General features: G+C 34.8%; 1 protein-coding gene across 6 annotated transcripts in view; it reads left to right on the top strand.

Moving 5' to 3' along the window:
- Nucleotides 1-25,741, top strand: part of COP1 (COP1 E3 ubiquitin ligase) — a 236,665-nt gene that overhangs the window by 61,043 nt on the left and 149,881 nt on the right. For 3 of the 6 annotated variants that reach the window (XM_055582738.1, XM_055582737.1, XM_055582743.1), the window contains exons 6-8: nucleotides 424-492; nucleotides 10,596-10,655; nucleotides 13,973-14,049. In XM_055582738.1, the coding sequence (XP_055438713.1) occupies nucleotides 424-492; nucleotides 10,596-10,655; nucleotides 13,973-14,049 (206 nt within the window). The remainder of the gene's footprint in view (nucleotides 1-423; nucleotides 493-10,595; nucleotides 10,656-13,972; nucleotides 14,050-25,741) is intronic. The other 3 variants (XM_055582740.1, XM_055582739.1, XM_055582741.1) reach the window with 2 other exon arrangements.

Here is a 25,741-nt window from a genome sequence, read left to right as displayed (position 1 = left end):
ATGCTTCAAATTTTGACTGGCTAGTAAGGGCTACTCTCTAGTTGTGGTCTGAGGGCTTCTCATTATGGTGACTTTTCTTGTCACGGTGATGGGCTCTATGGTGTGTGGGCTAAGTAGTTATGGCTCAATAGCTGTGACGCTCAGGCTTAGTGGCTCCATGGCATGTGGGATCTTCCTGGACCAGGGATTGAACCCGTGTCTCCGGCATTGGCAGGAGGATTCTTTACCACTGAGTGACTAGGGAAGCCCATAATGGCTTGCTTTTAAAAATACCAATTAGCAAGTAGGAAATTGACAAAATAGAAATGAGACTAACTTAAATGGATGAATAAAGTTGCTTCATACTGATTATACTGTGGTGTTAAAGAAGACTTTGAATTCAAAGTTGTATTTTAAAAGAACAATTATAATTTTCTATTATAGGAATCACATGCAGCCCAACTACAGATCCTTATGGAATTCCTCAAGGTTGCAAGAAGAAATAAGAGAGAGGTATATTATTTTGTGTGTTTTACATAATGTTTCTTTACTATTGTTGATTCTTGACATTTTTGTCCCCATTTTTGTGAAAGCACAACAGGCTTAAAATTTTATTTAAATATTGGAAAGCATTTGAGTTTTCAGGAGTTTTGTTTTTTTTTTTAAGCTTTGTTATTTAACTTCTTTTACCTTTGCAACTTGATATGTTAAAAATCCCTTTTTAGACATGAGTTAAAATGTTTTCTGTAGATTTGAAAATAATGACATTACCTCAGAGCTATAAAGAATAGCTACAAAGAATGAAAGTTAGGCTCAAATGACAGTTAGGCTCAAACTTTCACCCTTCAAAGAAAACATAGGAGTTACAGTTTTCCTATGATTAAAATGCATGCTGGAGAGGAAAAACAAGTAAAAATATAGCTACCTATTTAGAACTTGGAAAGTGTAAGCCATGCAGGGTAACTAAAAAATAACTTTTTATTAGCAATTTTAGAACCATAGTGTGCTAACTAAGCATTTTAACATGTCAAAGTCATTTCACAATAGTACAAAATATGGGAAAACCAAAGACAAAATCCTATATTCTCAGTAGAATGCTAAAATGACTTTGAAAACGGTTTTATATTTAAATTCCTAACTGACTCAAATCTTACATTTTTACTTTCAGTTGTCTAATTAGGTCATTTTCACTCAAAAAAATATAACCATGTATTTTAGGCTTCAGGCAGTCTTTATTATTTTTTGAAAATAAAAAGATGAGAACTTATTTTGATAACTGTGCATTACCAGAACTTTATATTATCTTAGTTCGATATTTCCACTTCTTTTTGACTATTCATGATGTCTATTTTTGGCTTTTTTTTTTTTACTTTGTTCAGATTGGATTTTTCCACATTATGCTTCCCTTTATAGCTAAATGTTGTTCACATGGTTTATGATTGTATTTTCCTTTAACTTTTGCTGAGGTAGCAGTTGTGATTTTAATATGTTTTAATATCTATTAAAATTATTTTCATTGTGAATTCAAGATTTATATATACTTAAATGACTTTTAACTTATTTTTTTGGTGGGTACTTGATCTTCAACTTCAATTTGTTTAAGAATCACCTGAGGATCTTCTTAGAATCCAAGTTCTGATGAAGAGGGTGTGTGTTGGAGCCTAAAAGTCTGCATTTCTAGCAAGCTCCAGATGATGATGCTCTTGGTCCTTGAACCATAGTTTAAGTAATGAAGCTGAACATTTTATGACATATGGAAGCAAAATGAGTAATTCAGTACCCAACCGTCATTGCTATAGCAAATTCTTTGGAAAAGTGATAGTTTTTTCTATTTCATATATACTTTCTCCCTTCCTAAAACAACATCAGATTGTTTTGCAGTAGTTTTATGTGGTTCTTTTTATATTAGACTTTGAACTCATTGAATGAAATTAAGACATAGGAAATTACTTGATAATGAATCAGTTAAGTGAACAGTCCAAACATAAGGATAAAGTGAAAGTGAAGTTGTTCAGTCGTGTCCGACTCTTGGCGACCCCATGGACTGTAGCCTACCAGGCTCCTCCATCCATGGGATTCTCCAGGCAAGAGTACTGGAGTGGGGTGCCATTGCATAAGGATAACTGGGGATTAAAGGAAATGGCCGATTATTATCTGTGATCTGAATTATTAAGGTTTTCTTTTCTCTCTGAGATTTTTCACACTTCTCTAGAGTGTCTTAATGCTTGCAACATATTTAGATTTGAAATCGTTTCAGGCAAGAAGGATATAGCATATAACTATAAAATAATACAGATTGACCAGGAGGTCAGCTACTGCTTTTGATTTTTTTTTCCCTCAAGATTAGTTTGCAGACTCTGGAAATTAGCTTTGTGATTTTATGCAGAACTTCTAACAGGGCAGTTGAATCTGCTTTTCAGAGTTAACATACTTACTTGTTCAGGTGTCACATCTTGCTTTTAGAATTGTAGATTTAATTTTTTTTAAATTTTTTTTCTATTGACTCTCTTTTGAGTATTAGGAGAAGGGAAAATGCAAGGCACAGAGTAGGCATTTTCATTAATTATTTATTTCTGTGTAACAAGTTACCCTCAGAATGAATGGCTTAAAAACAGCAAACATTTACTATCTAGTGTCAGGAATCCTGGTGTAGAATAACTGAGTGCCTTGGCTCGGGGTTTCTCACCAAGCGAAGCAATCCAGGTGTTGGCCAGGGCAGCAGTTATCTTAAGGTTCTATGGGGATAGGAATGCATCCAAATTAACTCATTGGCTGTTGGGAAGAGATACCAAATTCTTACCACATGGGCTTCTCCATAGGATAACTTACTCCCTGGCAGCTGACTTCCTCAGAGTGAGAAAGCTGGCAGTCACATGCTTTCTGTAGCTTAATCTTGAAAGTTACATCTCAACAAATGTTTTGTTTTTTCTATTAGAAGCAAATTTTTGGGTCCAACCCACACAAATAGGGAATTACACAGGTTATGGATTCTGAGGTAGGACTCTTTGGAGGCTGTCTTAGAGCCAGCCTACCACAGCACTCAACAAATATGTTTTTAAATGAACTTGCTATTCTTTCTTCAAAGTTAGATTGAACAAGAGGGCTCCAGTTTCTATGTAAAAGCCAGTCTCCTTGGTGCAAATTTGTACCAGCATTTGAACAATTTGCCTTACATCTCATTCAATTTAATTTTAAAATATACTTTTGGTCATTTGTAGTACCTTTTTAATTCCTTGTAATAGGACAGTTTTGAGGGACCTTGGTTTCCTTTTGGTTTTGTTTGAAGTTTTATTTTGAATATAAATATATTGCATTTTAATATTTTTATACGAAATAAAGCATAGAAAAGTTTGTAAAACAAATTACAGTTTAAAGATTCATAGCGTGATCATCCATGTAACTACCATCCTGATCCAATGATAGATTTTTGCTAGGACTCGTAAAACTCTCTGCCTACCCTTTCCAGAGTATAGTCTTTTCCCTTGCCTTTAGGTAGTCAGTATTCTGACATCTCTGTTTTTCTTTATATTTTTAAAGTCTAAGTGTTTTTAATTTATAAGTCTCTTCTTTTGAATTAATATAAATGCACTTCTGCCTTATGTAATGTTTTGTTCTTCTCTTTGGCTCAGTGTTAAGATTCATCCCTAGTGTTGTATATGGCTATAATTGATTCCCTTTTGTTGTTGTATAGTATTCTATTAATTGAATACACACCATTTTTGTTATTGCAAACAATGTTACTATCTTATATATATATATCTTATCAAGGTATATATTAGAATATATATCTCAATGCTTCATATGTAGAAATGAAATTATTAAGTCATAGGGTATGTACACCTTCAAATTTAGTAGATAATGCCAAACAATGCCTGAGTGGTTGAATTGGTTACTCTTCCTGCAGGAATTGTAGGAATGTTCCTGTTGTACTATATTCTTGCCAGTACTTGATATCAGTAGATAGACTTTTTCCAGTTTAGCTCATCTTGGGATATGTATTGGTATCTCTTTGTGGTTTTAAGTTGCGTTTCCCTGATGGATAATGAGGTTGAGTACTTAGTACTATAAATTGGCCATTGGATTTTTGTGTATGTATGAAGTACTTGGTTTAAGCTTTGTGCATCTTTTCTATTTCATTGATTTTCCTTCTGGTTTGCTTATATATTCTAGATAAAAATTCTTTGTTCTATCTATCTATTTACTTATCTATAGCAGATCTTTCTCCCCCTCTAATTGGGCTGCTTTTTTCATTGTGTTAATGATGTTATTTGATGAAGAGAAGTTTCTGTCTATAGTGGAGTCAAATTTATTAGTCTTGCCTGTTATAATTAGTGCCTTTTCTATTAGTTAAAGAATTCTTCTCCACTTGAAGTCATGAAGACATTTTGCTATATTATCTGCTTGAATCCTTTATTCTTTTTTTTTTTTCCATACATATATCTATAATCTACTTGGGAATTTTTCATATGAATATCCAGATGTCTAAGCATCCTTGATTAAAAAGTTCATCCTTTTCCCATTGCTTTGAAATACCACGTCTCTCATACATCATGTGTCCATACATACAGGGGTCTATTTCCAGGCTCTCTTTTGCTCCACTGGTCTGTTTGTCTGTCTTTCTGGCAATACCACATTGTATTAAATACTAGAACTTTGAAGTAAGTTACTATTCTTTTTTAGGAAAGTTGCAGCTATTCATGGCTCTTTGTATTTCTCTATAAATTTTAAAACCAGCTGATACATTTCCATGGTATACCTGCTGTGATTTTTATTGGGATTACTTTGACTCCATAGATCAATTTGGGAGGCTCTCTTTACAGTATTGAACCCTCTAGCCGTTGAACATGGTATTTCTCTCTGTATATATAGTTCCTTAAAAATGGCCTCCAAAATTTTGATATTTTTCAGGATATTATTCTTACATATCTATTTTAGAGTTGTCCTTAGGTCTTCAATCATTTTTATGCTACTCTAAGTGATGTCTGTGTCTTTAATTTCAGTTTCTTACTATTTATTGCTGGCATATAGAAATGCAATTGATTTTGACACATACTTTTTTTTTGTATCCAGCAACTTTGTTAAACTCATTGATTCTAATAATTTATTTGTAGATTATTTTGTATTTTCTTTGCACACATCATCATCTGCAAATAATAACAGTGTAGTTTCTTTCTTTATGATCCTTATATCCTTTATTTATTTTTCTTGTCTTACTCTGCTGGCTAGGATATCCGGTACAGTGATGAATAGAAGTGGTGATAGCGGGGCATCCTAGTCTTGGTGCTGATCTCAAAGTGAAAGCTTTCGACGTGTCACCATTAGGTATGATGTTTTCTGTAGGTTTTTGGTAGGTATTTTTTTTAATCATTCAAGGAGCTAAGTTTCTATTCCCAGTTTCCTAAGAGAATTTTTTTTATAATTGTAAGTGGGGGTTGAGTATTCTCCAAAATTTTTGTGCAGTTGAGATGATGTAATTTTTTTCATTATATTAAAATGGATCATTATTTGTTTAACATTAAAAACTCAATCAACTTTGCACCTAGGGTGACCAACTGTCCTGATTTGCCCAGGAGTGTTCTAGTTTTATCACTGGATATTCTGTATTCTAGATAAGTAGGACAGTTGTTTGCCCTCTTTGGCTCCCTTATTGCGTCTATATTCATTAATAAGATTGTTCTTTAACTTTTTATACACTCATCTTGTCCGGTTTTGTTATAAAGTTGGTTTTATCAAATTGGTTGGAGAATGTTTCCTCTTTTTCTGTTTTCTGGAAGAATTTGTATAATCTAGGATGAATATCTTGGCTGAATATTTAAAGATTTTGGTGGAAAAGCTATATGGACCTGTTTGCAGAAACTTTGTTGATTCATTTACTGCTTATTCAAATTTTTGTTTAAGATATCATTTTTGACATGTTATATTTTTTCTAAGAGTTGTCTGTTTCTTCTAAGTTTTCAAATTTTTTAGTATTAGATTGGTCTTAATACTAAGCTTTTAATACGCTAGAGTTTTTAGTGATGTCTTTCATTCCTGACTCTGCTTATTGGTGCTGTACATTTTTCTCTTTGTTTGTTTTGATCAGGTCATGTCAGGGATTCAGGGATGTATCAATTTTATGAGTTTTATCTAGGAACCAGCTTTTTGGCTTTGTTTATGTTCTCTCTTTTATTTTTGTTTTCCATTTTCTTAATTACCCTCCTTATAATTACATTGTCCATCCTTCTACTTTTTTTGGTTTTATTTTGTTGTTTCTCTTCTAATTTGTGAACTTGGATATACATATTAGTAGGCAGACTTTATTTTTAATAATAGACACATTTCAGGCCATAGTTCTTTTAGTTGCATCTAATAATTTTGGTATGGCATTTTGTTTGTTATTCCTTAGTTCAAAGTAGTCTCTAATTTTCGTTATACTTTTTCTTAGGCATGTGGGTTATTTATAGATAAACTTGTTACTTGGATATTGGGATTCTTTCATTTAAAAATAAGTTAACTTATTTTATTTTTGATTGTGTTGGGTCTTCGTTGCTGCCTGTGGGCTTTCTCTAGTTGTGTCAAGTGGGGGCTACTCTTGGTAGCTGTGCACAGGCTTCTCATTGTGGTGGCTGCTCTTGTTGCTGAGCACAGGTTCTAGGCACACAGGCTTCAGCGATTGTGGCTCATGGGCTCTAGAGAGCAGGCTCTGTAGTTATAGTACATGGACTTAATTGCCACGTGGCATGTAGAATCTTCTGGACCAGGGATCAAACCCACGTCCCCTGCATTTGGAGGTGGATTCTTATCTACTGTACTACCAATGGAGACCTTTTTTTAAAAAAAATTATGGATTTCTGTTATAATTGCATTGTTACCAGAAAATAATTTGGTTTTTATAGTATGATATTTGCACTGTCACATGTTAGTTCATTAAATTTTGAAATGTTTGTGCTTGTAAAGAATGTGTTTCCTGCAGTTGCACAGTGTGGTAAGAATGTTTTGCATCCTATTGAATCTTTGGTTCTTTGTTGCATCACTAACTTATTTGAGGTGAATTTCTTATATACAGCAGAGGTTTTTCATTCACTCTGCCGGACTCAGTCTTATAATTTTGTATTTAAACCATTTACATTTAATGTAAAAGAGTTTAAGCCTGCCATTTTATTATGTTGTTGTTTCTTTTCTCTTTTGATTTTTTGTAGTTATGTTTTTTCTTTAAGAGTTACTTCACTGTATTTATATTTTTTTAAAGACATTTTTTAGAGCAGTTTTAAGTTCACAGAAGAATTGAAAAGATGGTACAGAGATTTTCCATATACCCCATAGTAATACACATTTAAATTTCCTCATTTTTTTTTTTTATGACTTGAAAGCTCATTTCTTCTTAGGACTGAATATTATTCCATTGTCTTTATGAACCACTGTTTATCCATTCATCTGAAGGACATCTTGGTTGTTTCAAGTATTGTTAATTATGACTAAAGCTGCTATCAATGAGTTTTTTTGGAATCGAAGTTTTCAGCTCGCTTGGGTATATACCAAGGAGTGTGATTACTGGCTTCTATGATCAGAATATGTATAATTTTTAAAGAAACTGCCAAACTGCCTTTCAGAGTGGCTGTACAATTTTTCATTCCTACCAAAAATAAATGAGAGTTCTTGTTGCTACACATCTTTTTCAGCTTTTGGTGTTGTCAGTGTTCTGGATGTTGGCTATTCTAATCAGTATACAGTGTTTTTTTTTTTCAATTTATTTTTCGTGCTTTTTTTGTTTATATATATATAGTATTATTAATCTTACTACTTTTTTTTTAACCAGCTTTTCTTTTTTCTGGAAGTTTATCAGTATTCTTTTGTTCAGTTTTGAATATTTCAGATAATTGACGAGGTCTTGGCAACTGTAATTTACTAATTATATTAGCTCTAAAAAACAAAATTAAGATACTGAATTTAATACTTCAGCATGTTTTTATTCAATCATGCTGCTGCTGCTGCTGCTAAGCCGCTTCAGTCATGTCCAACTCTGTGCGACCCCATAGACAGGCAGCCCACCAGGCTCCCCCGTCCCTGGGATTCTCCAGGCAAGCACACTGGAGTGGGTTGCCATTTCCTTCTCCAATGCATGAAAGTGAAAAGTGAAAGTGAAGTCGCTCAGTCGTGTCCGACTCTTAGCGACCCCATGGACTGCAGCCTACCAGGCTCCTCCGTCCATGGGATTTTCCAGGCAAGAGTACTTATTCAATCATAGCGAAGGTCAAATAAATGAGTGCTAATGATACCTAACTGCACCAAAGCTAATGTCAATTAAAGGGGGTTCTATTTTTGAATTCTTTTATGTTTTAGTCTTAAGGGATTCAGAGACTTCTGTTCTTCACTTTTCAAAATTTTAAATAATTTCTTTGGGTTGTAATACAGTATACTGTATTGAGAGTGCTTGCTATTGATGACTTGGACTGTCCTCTCAAGTAGCATTTCTCCATCTTATGTATTTATTATTTTATTATTTTTAGTACCCCCAAAACTCACGATAGTGTTAAGGCAGATTTGACCCAGAAATTTGTCAGTTTTCATTCCTGTTTGTGGTCTGTTTTCATTTAGATAATGACAGTTCAGCTTTATGAACTTTCTTCATGTGTTTCCAAAACATTCTTGGTCTCTGCTTTATGCTTTTATTCTAGATTCTGCCTCTCTGGTTTATGAAACACATTTGCAGAGTGAATTTAGCCTAGTTGTGCCTTTTGCTTTTAAAGCAGTTATCCTTTGTCTTTCTTCTATTTCCTCATATTCTAATGTCTTATATTGATGCCTGAAAGGAGAACACTTGTTTCCTTTATTCATTACCTCTCTCCATATTTCTGGCCGCCAAATGTGTAGGTGATTTTTTACACCAGCTAGTTCTCCAGTTCTCTGTAGATACAAGCAGAGTGTCCTGGAAATCAATTCAGGCCAATTCTATCTAGCACTGTTTACTTGGAGTTGGCCCCAGATTCCACTGGTTGAGGACTCAGTCCAACAAGACTGAGCTGCCCCTTCAGATCATAATTGCATGTCCAAGAAGTCACTTGTATATTTAACCTACTGGCTATAAATTGGCGGTTCCCATGTCTCCCTCCAAGGATGTGATAATTTGCTAAAATGGATCACATAACAGGAAAATAGTTTACTTACTGCATCATCAGTTTATTGTAAAAGGATAGAACTGAGATATGTGGGAAGGGACATGGAGCGTCCATACCCTCTCCAGGTGTGCCGTTCTCCCAGCATCCTCATGTACTCCCCAACCTACATGTTCACCAACCCAGAAGCTCTTCCCTAGACTGAATTCCATGAGGCCAAGGGCTAGAGTTTTCTAAATCCTGTTCTTCATAGTACTTAGCAAAATGTTTAAGATTGGTCAGTATTTGAGTTAATATATTATCAACTGTCTACCTATTGCCTCAGAAGAAAACATGCTTAAAAATCTGTTTATCCATACTAGTTATCAGGTAAAATAAAGTTAAATAATAAGGTACTGTTTTCAAGTAGTAGTGTTATAACATAGTAGTTAACGGCATGAATTGTGGAGCTGCCTTGATTTCAACTCCAGTTCTGCTGTGTACTTACTGCGATCTTGGGCAAGTCACTTAATCTTTCTGTGATTTATTTTCCTGTGTAATACTTCCTGTTGCACATCTAGCAATAAGTATTACATAAATATATTCCTTATCATTATTTTATATTCTAAAAACTGGCTCAGGGGTTTTCCCTGAAAGTTCAGTGTTTAAGACTCAGCTCCCAACACAGGGGGACATGGGTTTGATTCCTGTTTGGGGAACTGAGATCCTGCATACTGCACAAAAAAATAAATGGCCAAAAAATAAAATTGGCCTCAATATATTTGGCTTAGATTAAGACAGCCACTTATATATAATAATTATAGAAATTTAAATCTGATAGTGTTTCTGGAAAGCAGTTTTGTTTCATGTAGTGAAGAGTTGCTATTTCTCTTGATCAAATAATTTCATTTTAATAATCTCAATAAAATTTGGAATGCAGACTCATATAATCTAAAATGCAGACTCATGGTTCAGAATTACTTATGATTGTCAAATATATCATTAAATATAATAATTAAAATGTTTGCATTTTAAAGGCATGGAGAAAAGTTATGGTGCAATAGGCAAAATGTCAAAGATGAGGCATAATCTTAAATATGTTTTAAAAAATGCATAAGAGGGTAACTTGTGATTGCTTTCGGGTGGTAGAATTTAATCTTCGAGACTTATTTTTATTTTAAAAATGAGGTTAACAACTGACATCCTGATATTAATTGCTGACAGTTAAATGAGGTGATTTGAAAGTTCTTTGGATATCTTTGCTTTTATTAAATCATATTGTTATTGTTCATCTTTAATATTTTTATTATAAAGTCAATTATTCTATTAAAGAACTATTTTCTTAAATATTAAGTCTTTACATTTACTTTTTAACATAGGAACTTGCAGTGCTTTTTATCTGCAGTTTTTCACCCCTACAATTTACCATTAGTGCACAATTTCCTAAAAATCATATTCCAAATGTAAAATTACTTTATGATTGTGGTGATGCAAGTGTGGTTTGGTTTAGGCATTTTTTTTTTTTTTCCCCTCTCTAATCTACAGCAACTGGAGCAGATTCAGAAGGAGTTAAGTGTTTTGGAAGAGGATATCAAAAGAGTGGAAGTAAGATCAAGAATTTCTTACATCTCGAGTAGCTTTTCAATTTCATGAAAATTTTGCTTTTCCTTTAAATTGCTGCATTAAGTTAATGGGATTAGTCTCCATTACATAGAAAGTAACAGGCATAATTTCTGCAATAATTTATTAGGAGCCCTTTTCCTCTGAGTTAATGATCAAAAGTTAGAGTTTAAGCAGTTAGTAAACAAAGCTATTATTTGCATCAAGAGGGATGTTACTTTTCTTAATGTTTGCAAAGAATATTTTCAAAGTAGAGACTGATATATCCTGTTTTTCTATACTTTGGTGAGTTGAACAGTAATGATCCAGTTGCCATTCAGTCACTCAGTCATGTCCAGCTCTTTGTCACCCCATGGACTACAGCACACCAGGCTTCCCTGTCCTTCACCATCTCCCAAAGCTTGCCCAGACTCATATCTGTTGAGTTGGTGATACCATCCAACCATCTTGTCCTTTGTCTTCTGCTTCTCCTCCTGCTTTCAATCTTTCCCAGCATCAGGGTCTTTTCCAATGAATCGGCTCTTTGTATCAGGTGGCCAAAGTATTGGAGTTTTAGCGTCAGCATCAGTCCCTCCAATGAGTATTCAAGATTGATTTCCTTAGGATTGAGTGGTTTGATCCCCTTGCAGTCCAAGGGACTCTCAAGAGTCTTCTCCAACACCACAGTTCAAAAACATTAATTCTTCAGTGCTTAGCCTTCTTTATGGTCCAACTCTCACATTAGTACATGACTGCTAGAAAAACCGTAACTTTGACTAATGCCAAAGAAGGTGAAGTAGAACAATTCTGTGAAGACCTTCAAGACTTTAAAGATGTCCTTTTCGTCATAAGGGACTGGAATGAAAAGTAGGAAATCAAGAGATACCTGGAGTAACAGGCAAGTTTCACCTTGTAGTACAAAATGAAGCAGGGCAAAAGCTAACAGAGTTTTGCCAAAAGAATGCACTTGTCATAGCAAACACCCTTTTCCAACAACACAAGAGAATACTCTACACATGGACATCACCAGATGGTCAATACCTAAATCAGATTGATTATATTCTTTGCAGCCAAAAATGGAGAAGCTCTCTACAGTCAGCAAAAACAAGACTGGGTACTGACTGTGGCTCAGATCACAAACTCCTTATTGCAAAATTCATACTTAAACTGAAGAAAGCAGGGAAAACCATTAGACCATTCAGGTATGACCTAAATCAAATCTCTTAACGATTATACAGTGGAAGTAATGAATAGATTCAATGGATTAGATCTGACAGAGTGCCTGAAGAACTGTGGATGGAATTTCATAATATTGTACATGAGGTGGTGATCAAAACCATCCTCAAGAAAAAGAAATGCAGAAAGGCAAAATGGTTTTCTGGCGAGGTCTTACAAATAGCTGAGAAAAGAAGAGAAGCAAAAGGCAAGGGAGAAAAGGAAAGATACACCCATCTGCATGCAGAGTTCCAAAGAATTGCATGGAGAGATAAGAAACCCTTCCTAAGTGATCAATGCAAAGAAACAGAGGAAAACAGTAGAATGGGAAAGACTAGAGATCTCTTCAAGAAAATTAGAGACACCGAGGGAACATTTCATGCAAAGATGGGCTCAATAAAGGACAGAAATAGTATGGACCTAACAGAAGCAGAAGCCATTAAGAAAAGGCGGCAAGAATACACAGAAGAACTATACAAAAAGGATCTTAATGACCTGGATAACCACGATGGATCACTCACCTAGACCCAGACATCTCAGAGTGTGAAGTCAAGTGGGCCTTAGGAAGTATCTCTACAAAGCTAGTGGAGGTGATGGAATTCCAGCTGAGCTATTTCAAATCCTGAAAGATGATGCTGTGAAAATGCTACACTCAATATGTCAACAAATTTGGAAAACTCAGCAGGGGCCACAAGACTGGAAAAGTTCAGTTTTCATTCCAGTCCCCGGGAAGAGCAATGCCAATGAATGTTCAGACTACTATACAGTGGCCCTCATTTCACATGCTAGCAAAGGAATGCTCAAAGTTCTCCAAGCTAGGCTACAACAGTGCGTGAACCAAGAACTTCCAGATGTTCAAGCTGGATTTAGAAAAGGCAGAGGAACCAGAGATCAAATTACCAACATGCGTTGCATCATAGCAAAAGCAAGAGAATTCCAGAAAAACATCTCCTTCTGTTTCATTGACTACTCTAAAGCCTTTGTGTGGATCACGAAAAACTGTGGAAAATTCTTCGAGATGGGAATACCAGACCACCTTACCTGCCTCCTGCGAAACCTCTATGCAGGTCAAGACAGAACAATTAGAACTGGACATGGAACAATGGACTGGTTTAAAATTGGGAAAGGAGTACGTCAAGGCTGCATATTGTCACCCTGCTTATTTAACTTATGTGTAGAGTACATCATGCGAAATGCCGGGCTGGATGAAGCACAAGCTGGAATCAAGATTGCCAGGAGAAATATCAATGACCTCAGATAGGCAGATGACACCACCCTTATGGCAGAAAGTGAAGAGGAACTAAAGAACCCTTTGATGAAGGTGAAATAGAGTAAAAAAGCTGGTTTAAAACTCAGCTCAAAAAACGAAGATCATGCTATCTAGTCCCATCACTTCATGGCAAATAGATGGAGAAAAAATGGAAACAGTGACAGATTTTATTTACTTGGGCTCCAAACTCTCTGCAGATGGTGATTGCAGCCATGAAATGAAAAGATGCTTGCTCCTGGAAGAAAAGCTATGACTAACCCAGGTTCATTCCCTGGGTCGGGAAGATCCTCTGCAGAAGGGAATGGCAATCCCCTCCACTCTTCTTACTTAGAGGGCTACAGTTTGTGGGGTTGCCAAGAGTTGGACATGACTGATTGACTAACGCTAACACACACCTAGACAGTGTATTAAAAAGCAGAGTCATTCCTTTGCCGACAAAGGTCTGTTTAGTCAGTTGCCATACTTATCTTAATATTTATCAGTAGGTTCTCACCTAGATTAAAAATGATTAGCTAGTTCACTGTTCACATAATGTACAGTATGTCTCATTAAAAATACTTACATTTGTCTTTTTCTGCATTTGATGGCTTCATTAGTAATGAATAATATTTATTAAAGATTTTCTAGTTCTTTAAGTATGTATGTCATAAAAAAGACTTGTCTCGTAAGTTTCAGATATCCTTGCTTTTGTACTGTATGGAGAGGAAACCTTGAGAAATTTGGATGTTGAGACAAAAAGGAACTGATAAAACCTGGGATTGGAAAGAAATAAATAGCTCCTTTTGACTTATACATCTTCTCTTTGGAGTGGCTATAACTCTAATAATTGTGCTTCTAGGAAATGAGCGGCTTATATTCTCCTGTCAGTGAGGATAGCACAGTGCCTCAATTTGAAGCTCCTTCTCCATCACACAGGTACAAAGCTTGAAACCTGTAATTGCTTTGGATTTATGTTATAAAGTGCAGATATGGTATTAGTCCTTGGTAGCCTTTTCCATGTAATGAACACAAGTCCTGAGAAATTACTTTTGGTCATGATGTAGAAATGAGATTCAGATGGCCCATCTGTTTCCTTTATGCTTTAAATTTCATGCCAGGGACAGTTAGTAGAATATTATAATACTGTGAATTCAGTAATGAATTAAAAGTTTGGTGGATTTCTCAAAATAATGGTAGCTTTGAATATATTGTGAATTAAAATCAGATGACATTAAAAATCTATAATTCGAGAAAATGAAATGGTAAATTAGGGAAAAGTTAGTTAAACTAATACCTTTGTCTTTGCCACTATCCTGTTGAATTAGGTAGATCTGTTTGTTTAGACATCTCTGCTAATTTCTTTATAACTCCCCATTATTAATTAAGTCTTCCCTTCTGTATTCTCTATAGAGCAGGAATTGCATATATCTTGCTCATGACTGTTTCCCTAGATTTTAAGTAGTGGTAGTGACTGGCCTCCTTCAGTGTGTTTTTGTGAAATATTGTAAATGTCTATGGTCCCTATGTAAATTTAAAGTTCTATTTATGAAATATCTACTGCCTAACATTTGGATTTGAACTTTTTTGTTGTGTTCAGAGCAAGAGAAATTTTACATGTTTTTAATCCATTGCTAATCCATTCACAATTGTGGTCCAACAAAAGCTTTTTAGACAGATAGTTTTAGGATAACACACGGATTTTCAAGCAGTCCAGTGACACTACAGGAGATCACACTAACTTCACGGCCAGTGCCAGATCAGGAAAGCCATTTTACATCTAGTTTGGGATGATACATGGGGAAGGGACACAAGGAATATTCTAGTAAAATATCATTCCTGGTATGTTTAATATATTTCATTAACCATTTTATAGAGAATCCGCATGAGTGCTGAGTGATTCTGGGGTCACTTTACCTGTGTAATTCAGCTTGTTTTTGTCCATATTTTACTTTCCTTAAAACACTTGGGAATGATTCAGTTTAGCTTAGCATTCACTTCCTGACATACGTGGGATCTGTGTAAATGAAATATTTATTATGTGAGTGCATCCAGGCAAATAAAAGTTGTCACATCACAATGTCTTCTCTAATAAACTGATAATTCTCATTATCATATCACTCTCTATCATATCACTTTATTTCTTTCTATCTGTTGTGGCCAGGTCTTTGTTACCATCTGAGCTACGAGGGAAGCCCCTGGTCTTTGTTAATCTCTCACTGATCTTTGTTAATCTCTCACTGGTGACATTTAATAACATATTAACAATATAGTATTACGTTCATTTAACTGGCTTTTTAAAATTTAATGCCTCTGATGCACTGGGCACTGTTTTAAGTGTTGGATGTAGCTGGAAAGTCCCTCCCTTTATGGAACTTCCCTTTGGGTGTGTGTGTGTGTCTGTGTGTGTGTGGAGGTTGAGGGAGATGGTAAATAAGAAAAAATAAAATATAATATTTGTACATGACATATAAGTAGTATCCTAGAAAGGAAGTTAGACGTATTAGAAAGCTGACACATGAATGAAGTGAAGAGAAGAGATAATAAAAAGTCACGGGGTAGTTTTGAGTAGGGTCTATTTTAAATTATAAAATACTCACTGATGTATAGAACAGTCTTATGGACTCTGTGGGAGAGGGAGAGGGTGGGAAGATTTGGGAGAATGGCATTGAAACATGTAAAATATCATGTATGAAACGAGTTGCCAGTCCAGGTTCGATGCACGATATTGGATGCTTGGGGCTGGTGCACTGGGACGACTCAGAGGGATGGTATGGGGAGGGAGGAGGGAGGAGGGTGGAGGGTTCAGGATGGGGAACACATGTATACCTGTGGCGGATTCATTTTGATATTTGGCAAAACTAATACAATTATGTAAAGTTTAAAAATAAAATAAAATTTAAAAAATAAAATAAAATAAAATACTTACAGGGGTTCACATGTAGAGGACAGAGATGAGACTTTCTGTCTCTCCCAATCCCCTGCAATTGGAAGCTAGGAGGAATGTTAGGAATATTGCAAGAATCCAAAAGGTGAAATGGTGGACTTTTTATTGGGTTTTATAGGATTTTATTGGTGGAAAAGAAGAGAAGTGGTTGTATTATGAAGTGGCCAGTGCCATGAGAGATGTCGGAATTCATGATGTCTGTGAAAACTTTGTTGAATTACTAAAATCGTATGGAACACTATTGTCAGATGATGTGATCAGTTAGACTGGTTCACAGTTGAAGATGGAAAAACAGGCAAACATGATATTTTCTTCAAAAGAGTATTTTAATTTTTTCTTAAAATACATTCTTTATCACAAGATTTGAGAGAGACACTTGGGAAAACGATGGTAGCTTTGAATATTCTTGGGAAATGACCCTTAAGATTAAGATGTGGAATTAAACATGGCAAGAATGTTATGCTATCAGTATTGAAGTTTGTTTTATTTTTAAGAAATAGTATACAGTTGAAATATAATCCCCCCCAATAATTATTATCATCATTATATAAATGCCAGATTTTGTTCTTATTCCTCATTGTAATGTTTTGGTCTCTTTTTAAGAGGTTTACTTTAAAAAAGAGTTTTTGTGGATTCATTCATTTTTTGTGGATTCAGGGTAAATCCCTTACATTGATTTTGGGTTTATGGTGAGGGTTATGAACTTAATGTAAAGAGAAACAGAAGACATATAACTATTGATGTTACACCTCCCTCCCCAGGAATTTGTCTTCTGTATACTGTAATTGTCATATCCTGTCTATTCTCTTCCAGCTGCCTTGTTTAGACCCCAGGTATCTCATAGTCCTGCAGTAGTCTTTTAACTATACTCCTACAGTGTATTGTGAGGAATCGCATCATGTTACTTTCCTTAAAATCATTCAGTGACTTTCCATTGTATTTAAATTGGCTTAGATCGCTTTTGTATGGCCTTCCATAATCCCCTTTACCTTGCCTACTATTTTTGTGCTTTAGAATTGAATTTAACTCCCCAAATGGGGTATTAGGGTAACTTTACTTATATATTATTTTTTTGCCGAGAAACTCCTCTGTTCCTCTCTTAAGTAGCTACGCATCCTCTAGCCATCCCCAACAATCCAGCCAAGGATGAGCTTTATTCTTTTTTGATACACCAGTTCCCTTAGAAAATGAAGTGGAGGAAGGAAGTGCAAGATAGAATTAACTACCAGTTTTTAAAAACATTTTCTGTTTACTTTGTTCCTGTTCTGTACTATGTGTGCTAGTTTGGGTAGATTTCCCATGCTGCACTATAATCCTGTTAATACTGGGCTTTTCTTACACTCGCACATTTTTATATGAGCATTTATACATAATAGAACTTAAAATAGGTTTTTGAGTAAATGTATGTGTCACCTAGAATGTAGTTTAATTTTCATAGCTTGTGAAAACTTGATTGAAGCATGACCTTTAGTATACTTAATAAGTAAACTAATTAATCTTTAAAAAAAAAACAACTCAGGCTTCATTGGGGTGAGTGAAGTTGGAGGTGAGTATGTGATTATTTCCTTAATAAAATTAGTTTAAATTTAGTAAAACTTTAAAGCCTTCATTCATTGCAAATTTTTCTTATTAGAATTAGTTCAAACCTGAAGGTTGCTGCTTTTAGGGCATTTTTAGTTCTTTAGATTCTGAGGAAGAAGTCTTCACAATTCAGAGGATAAACTGTAGCTTACACTTCTTTGTTACGTGGCTCTTTGTATTAAATTATGAGTAAATTAGAGAGTGATAGGCAGCACAGTCCTGTTTAGCTTTTGCCAAATGACATTTTTTTTTAATCCGAGAGTATGAAATATTTTAGTCAAATCTTCTCAACAATGACACTGATAATTTGGTTTAGATTAAAATATTCTTAGACCGAAAAAACCTAAAGTCTAAAGTTTAGATTTTAGTCTTCTTCAAAGCCATTTATTGCCAGTGGTTTTGCTTGTAATTTTTAAAATGCATCTCATTGACGTGATTTCTGTCTTAGAAATAATTGTCTCATAATTGCTTCATTCTTTGTCTTTAAATCAAGCAAGTATTTCAGAACTGTTATTTATTATTCACTAACCTCTGGTTTTAGAACTCCAAAGAACCTGGTTTAAAAATAATGTATTAGTTGAAGCTTCTCTGTTTGCTTGGAGGTGAATATATGCTTTAATATGATCCAGATAGTTACTAGAGTTAAATTTGCAGGATAACTCTTGATTTCTTGTGGTAAAATAGTAAATAAATACAAAACAAATAGTAAATAAGATTTATCTAAAATTTCTGATCTTTCAAATGCTTTTGCCAGTAATAGACTTGCTATTGATCATATTTAATTCATTTTTTAAAGACACATTCGTAAGTTTAAATTGTGAATTGCTTATTTAAGTTTTCTGTGGTATAGAACAGAATACAATTTATAGGTAAGACTTTTATATAAGACACTTTTGCTTTTATTTAACTACTTTAATTAGATATTTTTGAGACTTAAACTTTCATTTGTCTGTCATTTTTGACAAAGGTCCAGATAAATCAAAATGAAGGGAAAAGCAAGGGGTCACTTTAGAGATGTTAGAATTATTGAACTATTATTAAGAATATTCTTATATGTGTGTGTGTGTATATATATATATATATATAGATGGATAGATACACACACACACTAGTGGGTCAGTACCTTGTGAATTTGTAAATTTTATAATTTGATTGAATAAACTGATAAAGTTCAAGGAATTTGGTATTATGTAATGGCTCCTGGACTAGGAGAAGAAATTACTCTTTAACTCACACAGAACTCTATGTAGTTTTGCTTACCCCAGTGACACCCTGCCTTCTCCAGGGTCATTAAAAAAAAAAAAAATGTGTGTGGTGGGGAAAGGGTGGATGGTGGTTATAATGGCTCTTTGGAGTTATGAATGAAAATGATCTCATCTTCTGTATACTGCATATGGGGTCTTTGACTGGATGATGACCCACAACCAGAGTAGTATCAATGGTATTATTATTCACATAATAATGCTTACATTTTTGGTACTTTTTGGCAATTATTATCGGTTCAACTGCTTTATTTTACTTGGGATGGTAACTTTTTAAAATTTTATTTACTTTAATTTTTATTTATTTATTTTGGCTGTGCCACACAGCTTGTGAGATATAAATAGTTCCCCAAATATGTTCGAACCTGGGCCCTTGGCAGTGAACGCATGGACTCCTAACCAGTAAACTGCTGGGGAATTCCCCAAGAAAACTTTTTATTAAAATGTAGGAGTTAAAATGTTTTTATGGTCAAGTCTAACTCTATGCCTTACAGATTGGTCGCTAATTTATTATATATTTTAAACAACTCTTCTACATAAACCTAGAGGTTTCTTTAGTTTTAATTTTTTATATTTCTTCTTATTATTTTTCCTTTTTTCCTTAAAAAAATTTTTTTTTTCTTTTACGAACCCTTGTGTTGAAGGCTGACTTTCAGCAGATCACAGCTAGGGAGCTGCTGTACTATATACGAAAGCCTGACCGAAGCAGGTCGTCTGTGGATGGTTTAGCACCAGGTTCCGCATAAACATGCGGTGTGTGACAAGTGAGGGGGCAGCAGCTTTTCCAGCTGCATCTGAAGAGTTTTTAACGTAACATTTCCGTTTATCCAGGAGGAGAATTCTACAATATAGAAAATTCTCCATACACAGCCTGACACTATTTTCCGTATCTCCAGTTAGATGGTTATGAACAGATCTTAAGAAATCTCTGCTATACTTGGCGTTTATTGTTGTAATCACCAGTGTTTCTCATGATGCAGTCTGCATATAAGTTAAATAAGCAGGGTGACAATGTACAGCCTTGATGTACTCTTTTCCTGATTTGGAACCAGTCTGTTGTTCCATGTCTAGTTCTGACTATTCTGTCTTGATCTGCATACAGATTTTGCAGGTAAGGTGGTCTGGTATTCCCATCTCTTTCAAGAATTTTCCACAGTTTGTTGTGATTCACACAGTCAAAGGCTGTGGCGTTGTCAGTAAAGCAGAAGTAGATGTTTCTCTGGAACTCTCTTGCTTTTTCTATGATCCAACACATGTTGGCAATTTGATCTCTAGTTCCTCTGCCTTTTCTAAATCCAGCTTGAACATCTGAAACTTCATGGTTCACGTACTGTTGAAGACTAGCTTGGAGGATTTTGAGCATTCCTTTGCTAGCATGTGAGATGAGTGCAATTGTGTGGTAGTTTGAACATTCTTAGGAATTGCCTTTCTTTGGGATTGGAATGAAACTGACCTTTTCCAGTCCTGTGGCCACTGCTGAGTTTCCCAAATGTGCTGGCATTGAGTGCAGCACTTTCACTGCATCATCTTTTAGGATTGGAAATAGCTCAGCTGGAATTCCATCACGTCCACTAGCTCTGTCTGTGGTGATGCTTCCTAAGGGCCACTAGTAGAGTAGGTATGTCAGGACTTTTAAAAAAAATCTTTGGCTTCTTGTTACAAACTAATTGCCACTGCTTGGTGAAGATACTCGCAGTTCTTTCTAATTCTGAAAGCTGAGGTGTGAATAGGACAGATTTCCATGTGCTTGAGTATCAACCAAGACTCCTGTTTGACATGTAGTTTTTTGAACCATGCCCTTAAAATCTGATCATTAGGTCTGAGGTGAGTTCCAGAATTTCAAATGCTAGCCTGGAGGATTATACTTTAAAAGGTATGGTTAGTGGGCAGTGAATATGTCTGTATTACTGATATGTTTTAAAAATCTCTAAGTAAGATATGCTTATTTTCTTTTTCATAAAAGAAAGCTCTGTTGTCCAACACTGAATTTTTTTCTTTTTTTAATTTTTTAAAATTATCTTAAGCTTATTTCATCCTTGAGAAAGAGTAAAGATTTCTGTTTATTTTAGTGTCTACTTTGTTAGGTTACATATCTTTCTATAATGTCTCAAAAATGCCTCAAGTTATGTTCCTGGCTTGAGCGAACCAGAAAAGTTAAAAAATTGGAAGCAAATTGTTCTATTGGCATTCCCTATTGATTCTATTCATATTACTCTGATTAGAGCCTCTTGCTGATGGCCTTTTGCCTTTTCAGGTTAGAGTCATATAGGGAACTTTCCACCCCTTTGGTTATTATGGGTTTCCTTGATTCTGGGAGGTCCCTGATGGGAGAGGCTGGGAAAACCAAAGTATACATTGTAACAGTATCTTAGATGTAAGTATCACTGGAAACAAGGGGAGAATTTAATGTGCTGTCCCCATGTTCTGTTTCTGCATTACCTGTCTCTCCTGCCCCCAAGTTCCAGTGTATTTTCCCCATTCTCCAGATCCTCTACCCATGAATCTTTTGTTGCTGTTTCTGGACCGCTTCCTCTACTTTCTTTGCTTTTAAAACTTTTTTCTGAGATTATTTCAGAGAACTGGATTTTTGTAACACTAAGATTTGTGGCAACTATATCATCTGATAATTACAAATCTCTCCCCTATGAATTACAACTAAATTGTAATCTATTCCCACTCTTTGATAAGTGGTAATAGAATATAAAGAAATCAAATGCAGCACTTAGCCTAACAAACTGGAACTTTTGCTAGTTTCATTGGAGGCAGATGGGTCTTGTCAGTCTTTTTCTTTTGAGCTTATTACACTGTTTTTGAAAAATTTCCAAAGAAGTTATTTACTTTCAAAGGCAGTAATGCACTAGATTCAGACCTAATCCATCTTTCAGAAATTTTCCTTCACATTTGCTTTTTACATCCGCAGCAGTAAGTTTCTCTCTGAGAAAGCTCTTGTAAGGAAAACTTTAAAGTGAATTTCCCCTTTGCTTTTCTTTTTAAACTTTAGTGATATTGTGGAATTACAGACCTTTTAAAAGGCAACATAATATTAGATTCATGCAGTCCTCCTATGCACTGTATAACTACAACTGTTTCTAACCATCTGCAATTAAAAGGGAACAGAGGCTGTTGGGGAAAGTTTTTCCTGTATATCTGAAATACTCTGATAACTTCTGTTCTTTGAAGAGTAAATTCAATCTCTGTTCCCTAAAGATTATAGATGTGCATTCTGGAGCCCACTGTTTTTTTATTATCTAACTACCCTTGTGTTCCTCAAGTAAATCCAAAGCTTGTATGATATATAGGTTTTCATAAGTTTTGGGGAGCCCTTTGAAGTCAGATGTCTTTCAGTATATAATGTTGTGTCTGTGCCAGTATACCCTCACCAGTTTTAGAAAGGTAACACAGTATGTATGCCATATATCACATATACTGATGGAGGAGGAATAGGCAGTTCCTTAAGCAAATTAAAATTTCCCCATTGAAACATACACGTTAACAGTGAGGTAAATGGTATGAAATGTATTCTGATCAGGTTTTCACTTCAAAAAGTAACACAAAGTATTTGATTTTCATAGTTCTGGGTTTTAGGAATAGAAGTTCTATGTAATCTTTTTAAGCCCAATATTTTAAAAAATCCAGACTATATATTGCTGAAAAGGCCATTGTAATCACCAGTGTTTGTTTATATAAAATCTGTTGTAAAATACCTTGTTGAAATTCTTAAAAATGCCATGAATGAGTAGTAGTAGTACTGCCTATTCTAATAATCCAAGACACTGTAGAAGAAAATATTTCATGTTAATTTTCAGTTGAATTTGCAGCAAAATCAGGAAATTATTTCTGCCCTAGAGGAGACTTGTACTTGCAAAAGTTGTAACTGTCAGAGTAGTAGAGCATATGTGTATTAGGTACTGTTTTATAATTTTATGTATTATCTCATACAACCCTCAGAATAGATGCCATATATCCTTTTCCTTTGACAAATGAGGAAATTGAATCATAGAGATGAAGCATTTGTGCTGCATCACACAGTTATAGTAGCGTAATCAGTGTTCTAAAGCAGGCATCCTTACTCTAGAGCCTATAAAGCCTTGGGAGGTAAAAGGGTTTTAGAGATCATCGAGTTGATAATAAAGGTCAAAAAAGAAAATAAGTAGAAACTTACAGTTCAAAAATGACAGGGTAGTGAGTTTGCAAGAAGAGAAAACATGTTACTTTGGCAGTCTTTGGTGAGGATTCTGTAATTATACTGCCTGGGTTCAAATTTCAACTCCACACCTTATTAGCAGTTTGACCTTAGGCAAGTTTATTGTTAACTTCTGTACACTGCAGTTTTCTCATTAGTAAAATAAGGATAATAATACCTATCTTGACTAATACAATGTAATAGTACATTTAAAGAAATGAGAGATAACGCCTGACACATACTAAGCACTCAGTAGATGGTGGCACTCAGTAGATTAGTCATGTTGATTTTATGTGATTTGTCTGAATAGTTGTATCGAATGTAGGAGTATGTGAAATTAGAAAGGAAAACTCAAAAATGAAGAGCGATTTCTAGTATCTCCTAAGGTGCCTGAAAAATTAGGGCCGTGAAAATTTGCGTTGTTAGTAAATGGGATTTACCCTTAATTTGAAATTCAGTGCATCTGTGTTAAGTAACTGACAGAAGAACATTATTTTGAAGAAAGCAAGTTATTTAGCTTTTGATCTGTTTATAATACTAGGGATTACTGCGTTGGTAGAAAGGAAATAAAATAGTAACAGACTTTGCTATTGAAAAACATTAAAAACATATTCTGTTTTAATTAATCATTATTAAAATAAGTCAGATTATGTTCATGTTACATGTTGGTCAGTATGTGTTTGTTTTGAGAAAACAGATTCAATAATTTTACCAGGAATACTATACTGGAAAAGGAACAGGGTTTGGCTGTAGGCCATATTGTTTATTAAATGTAGAGTTTATTTTCTTCTGTCTTAAGTTTATACTAATGAAAAAACAAATTAGTGACAGCACTTAGTCTAATTTCATATGTGCATGCAGCTTTTTTTGTTTTTTTATTCATTCAGTTTACTTATTTAAACATTTATTTAGTTTATTTTCTTTATGTTCACCCTTAAATGATCTTAATATACTTTATTTTGCTTACATATTAAAATTCTCTATAATTTAATTAGTTGATTTTGTACCTACTGGTAATTTAAATGTGAATCCTCCTTTTTCAAAAAAAGCTGTCTAAAACTAGTTACTTATTTTTGCCAAGGGTGAATCACTGTTTTCTCTTAGCTTCCTATTTATTATAGGTGTATCTTACATGTGAAATTGACTTAACAGTCTATCATTTTTTATTATTTAGATTTTTAAAAATTTCTTTTTTAAATTGAAGGACAATTGATTTGCAATGCTGTGTTAATTTCAGGTGTACAGCACAGTGATTCAGTTTCTATATACACACACATATATACACATCATCCATACATATACATATATACATAAATACATACATAAATGCATATACAGATGCTGTTTTCCAGATTCTTTTTCCTTACAGGTTATTACAAAATACAGAGTATAGTTCCCTGTACTTATATAGTAGGTCCTTGTTGCTTATCTGTTTTATATATAGTAGTGTGTATATGTTAATTCCCAAACTTGTAATTTATCCCTCTGCCCCATTTCCCCTTTGGCACCATAAATTTTTTTCTGTGTCTGTGAGCCTGTTTCTGTTTTGTATATAAGTTCATTTGTAACAGTATGTCTTTTAATTACAAAGTATATCCTTGCTTTTAGAAGCAAATGATTTTAAGTGAGAGTAGTTTTGTGACATCTGCTTGCATAACTGAATTTCCTTTGTAACTTGAATTAACAGCAGTTTAGTTTTCATATGTTTTTAGCTGAGCTCCTCCTTGTCATCAGCAAGAACTTTACATTTTTTTTATCATCTTATTTTCCTCATCATGAGTATTATTTCTGACCTGGTTTTAGTTCAGTTCAGTTCAGTCCTCAGCTGTGTCCGACTCTTAGTGACCCCATACACTGCAGCATGCCAGACTTTGCTGTCTATCACCAGCTCCCGGAGCTTGCTCAAATTCATGTCCATTGAATTGGTGATGCCATCCAACCATCTCATCCTCTGTCGTCCCCTTTTCCTCCTGACGTTAGTCTTTCCCAGCATCAAGGTTTTTTTCCAGTGAGTCATTTCTTTGCATTGGGTGGTCAAAGTATTGGAGCTTCAGCTTCAGTCCTTCTAATGAATATTCAGAACTGATTTCTTTTAGGATTGACTGGTTTGATCTCCTTGCAGTCCAAGGGACTCTCAAGAGTCTTCTCCAATACCACAGTTCAAAAGCATCAGTTCTTCAGCATTCAGCTTTCTTTATGGCCCAACTCTCATATCCATACAAGACTACTGAAAAAACTGTAACTGACTTTACGGACATTTGTTGGCAAAGTAATGTCTCTGCTTTTTAATATGCTGTCTAGGTTTGTCGTAGCTTTTCTTCCAAGGGGCAAGCATCTTTTAATTTCATGGCTGCAGTCACCATCTGCAGTGCGTTTGGAGATCAAGAAAATAAAATCTGTCACTGTTTCCATTGTTTCCCCATCTATTTGCCATAAAGTGATGGACCGGATGCCATGATCTTTGTTTTTTGAATGTTGTGTTTTAAGCCAGGTTTTTCACTCTCCTCTTTCACTTTCACAAGAGGCTCTTTAGTTCTTCTTCGCTTTCTGCTGTAAGGGTGGTATCATCTGCATGTCTGAGGTTATTGATATTTCTCCCGACAGTCTTGATCCCAGCTTGTGCTTCATCCAGCCCTGCGTTTCTCATGATGTACTCTG

The sequence above is a fragment of the Bubalus kerabau genome, chromosome 5, assembly GCF_029407905.1.
Source record: "Bubalus kerabau isolate K-KA32 ecotype Philippines breed swamp buffalo chromosome 5, PCC_UOA_SB_1v2, whole genome shotgun sequence".
Classification (NCBI taxonomy): Eukaryota; Metazoa; Chordata; class Mammalia; order Artiodactyla; family Bovidae; genus Bubalus; species Bubalus kerabau.
This window is presented reverse-complemented; position numbering and strand designations above follow the sequence as displayed.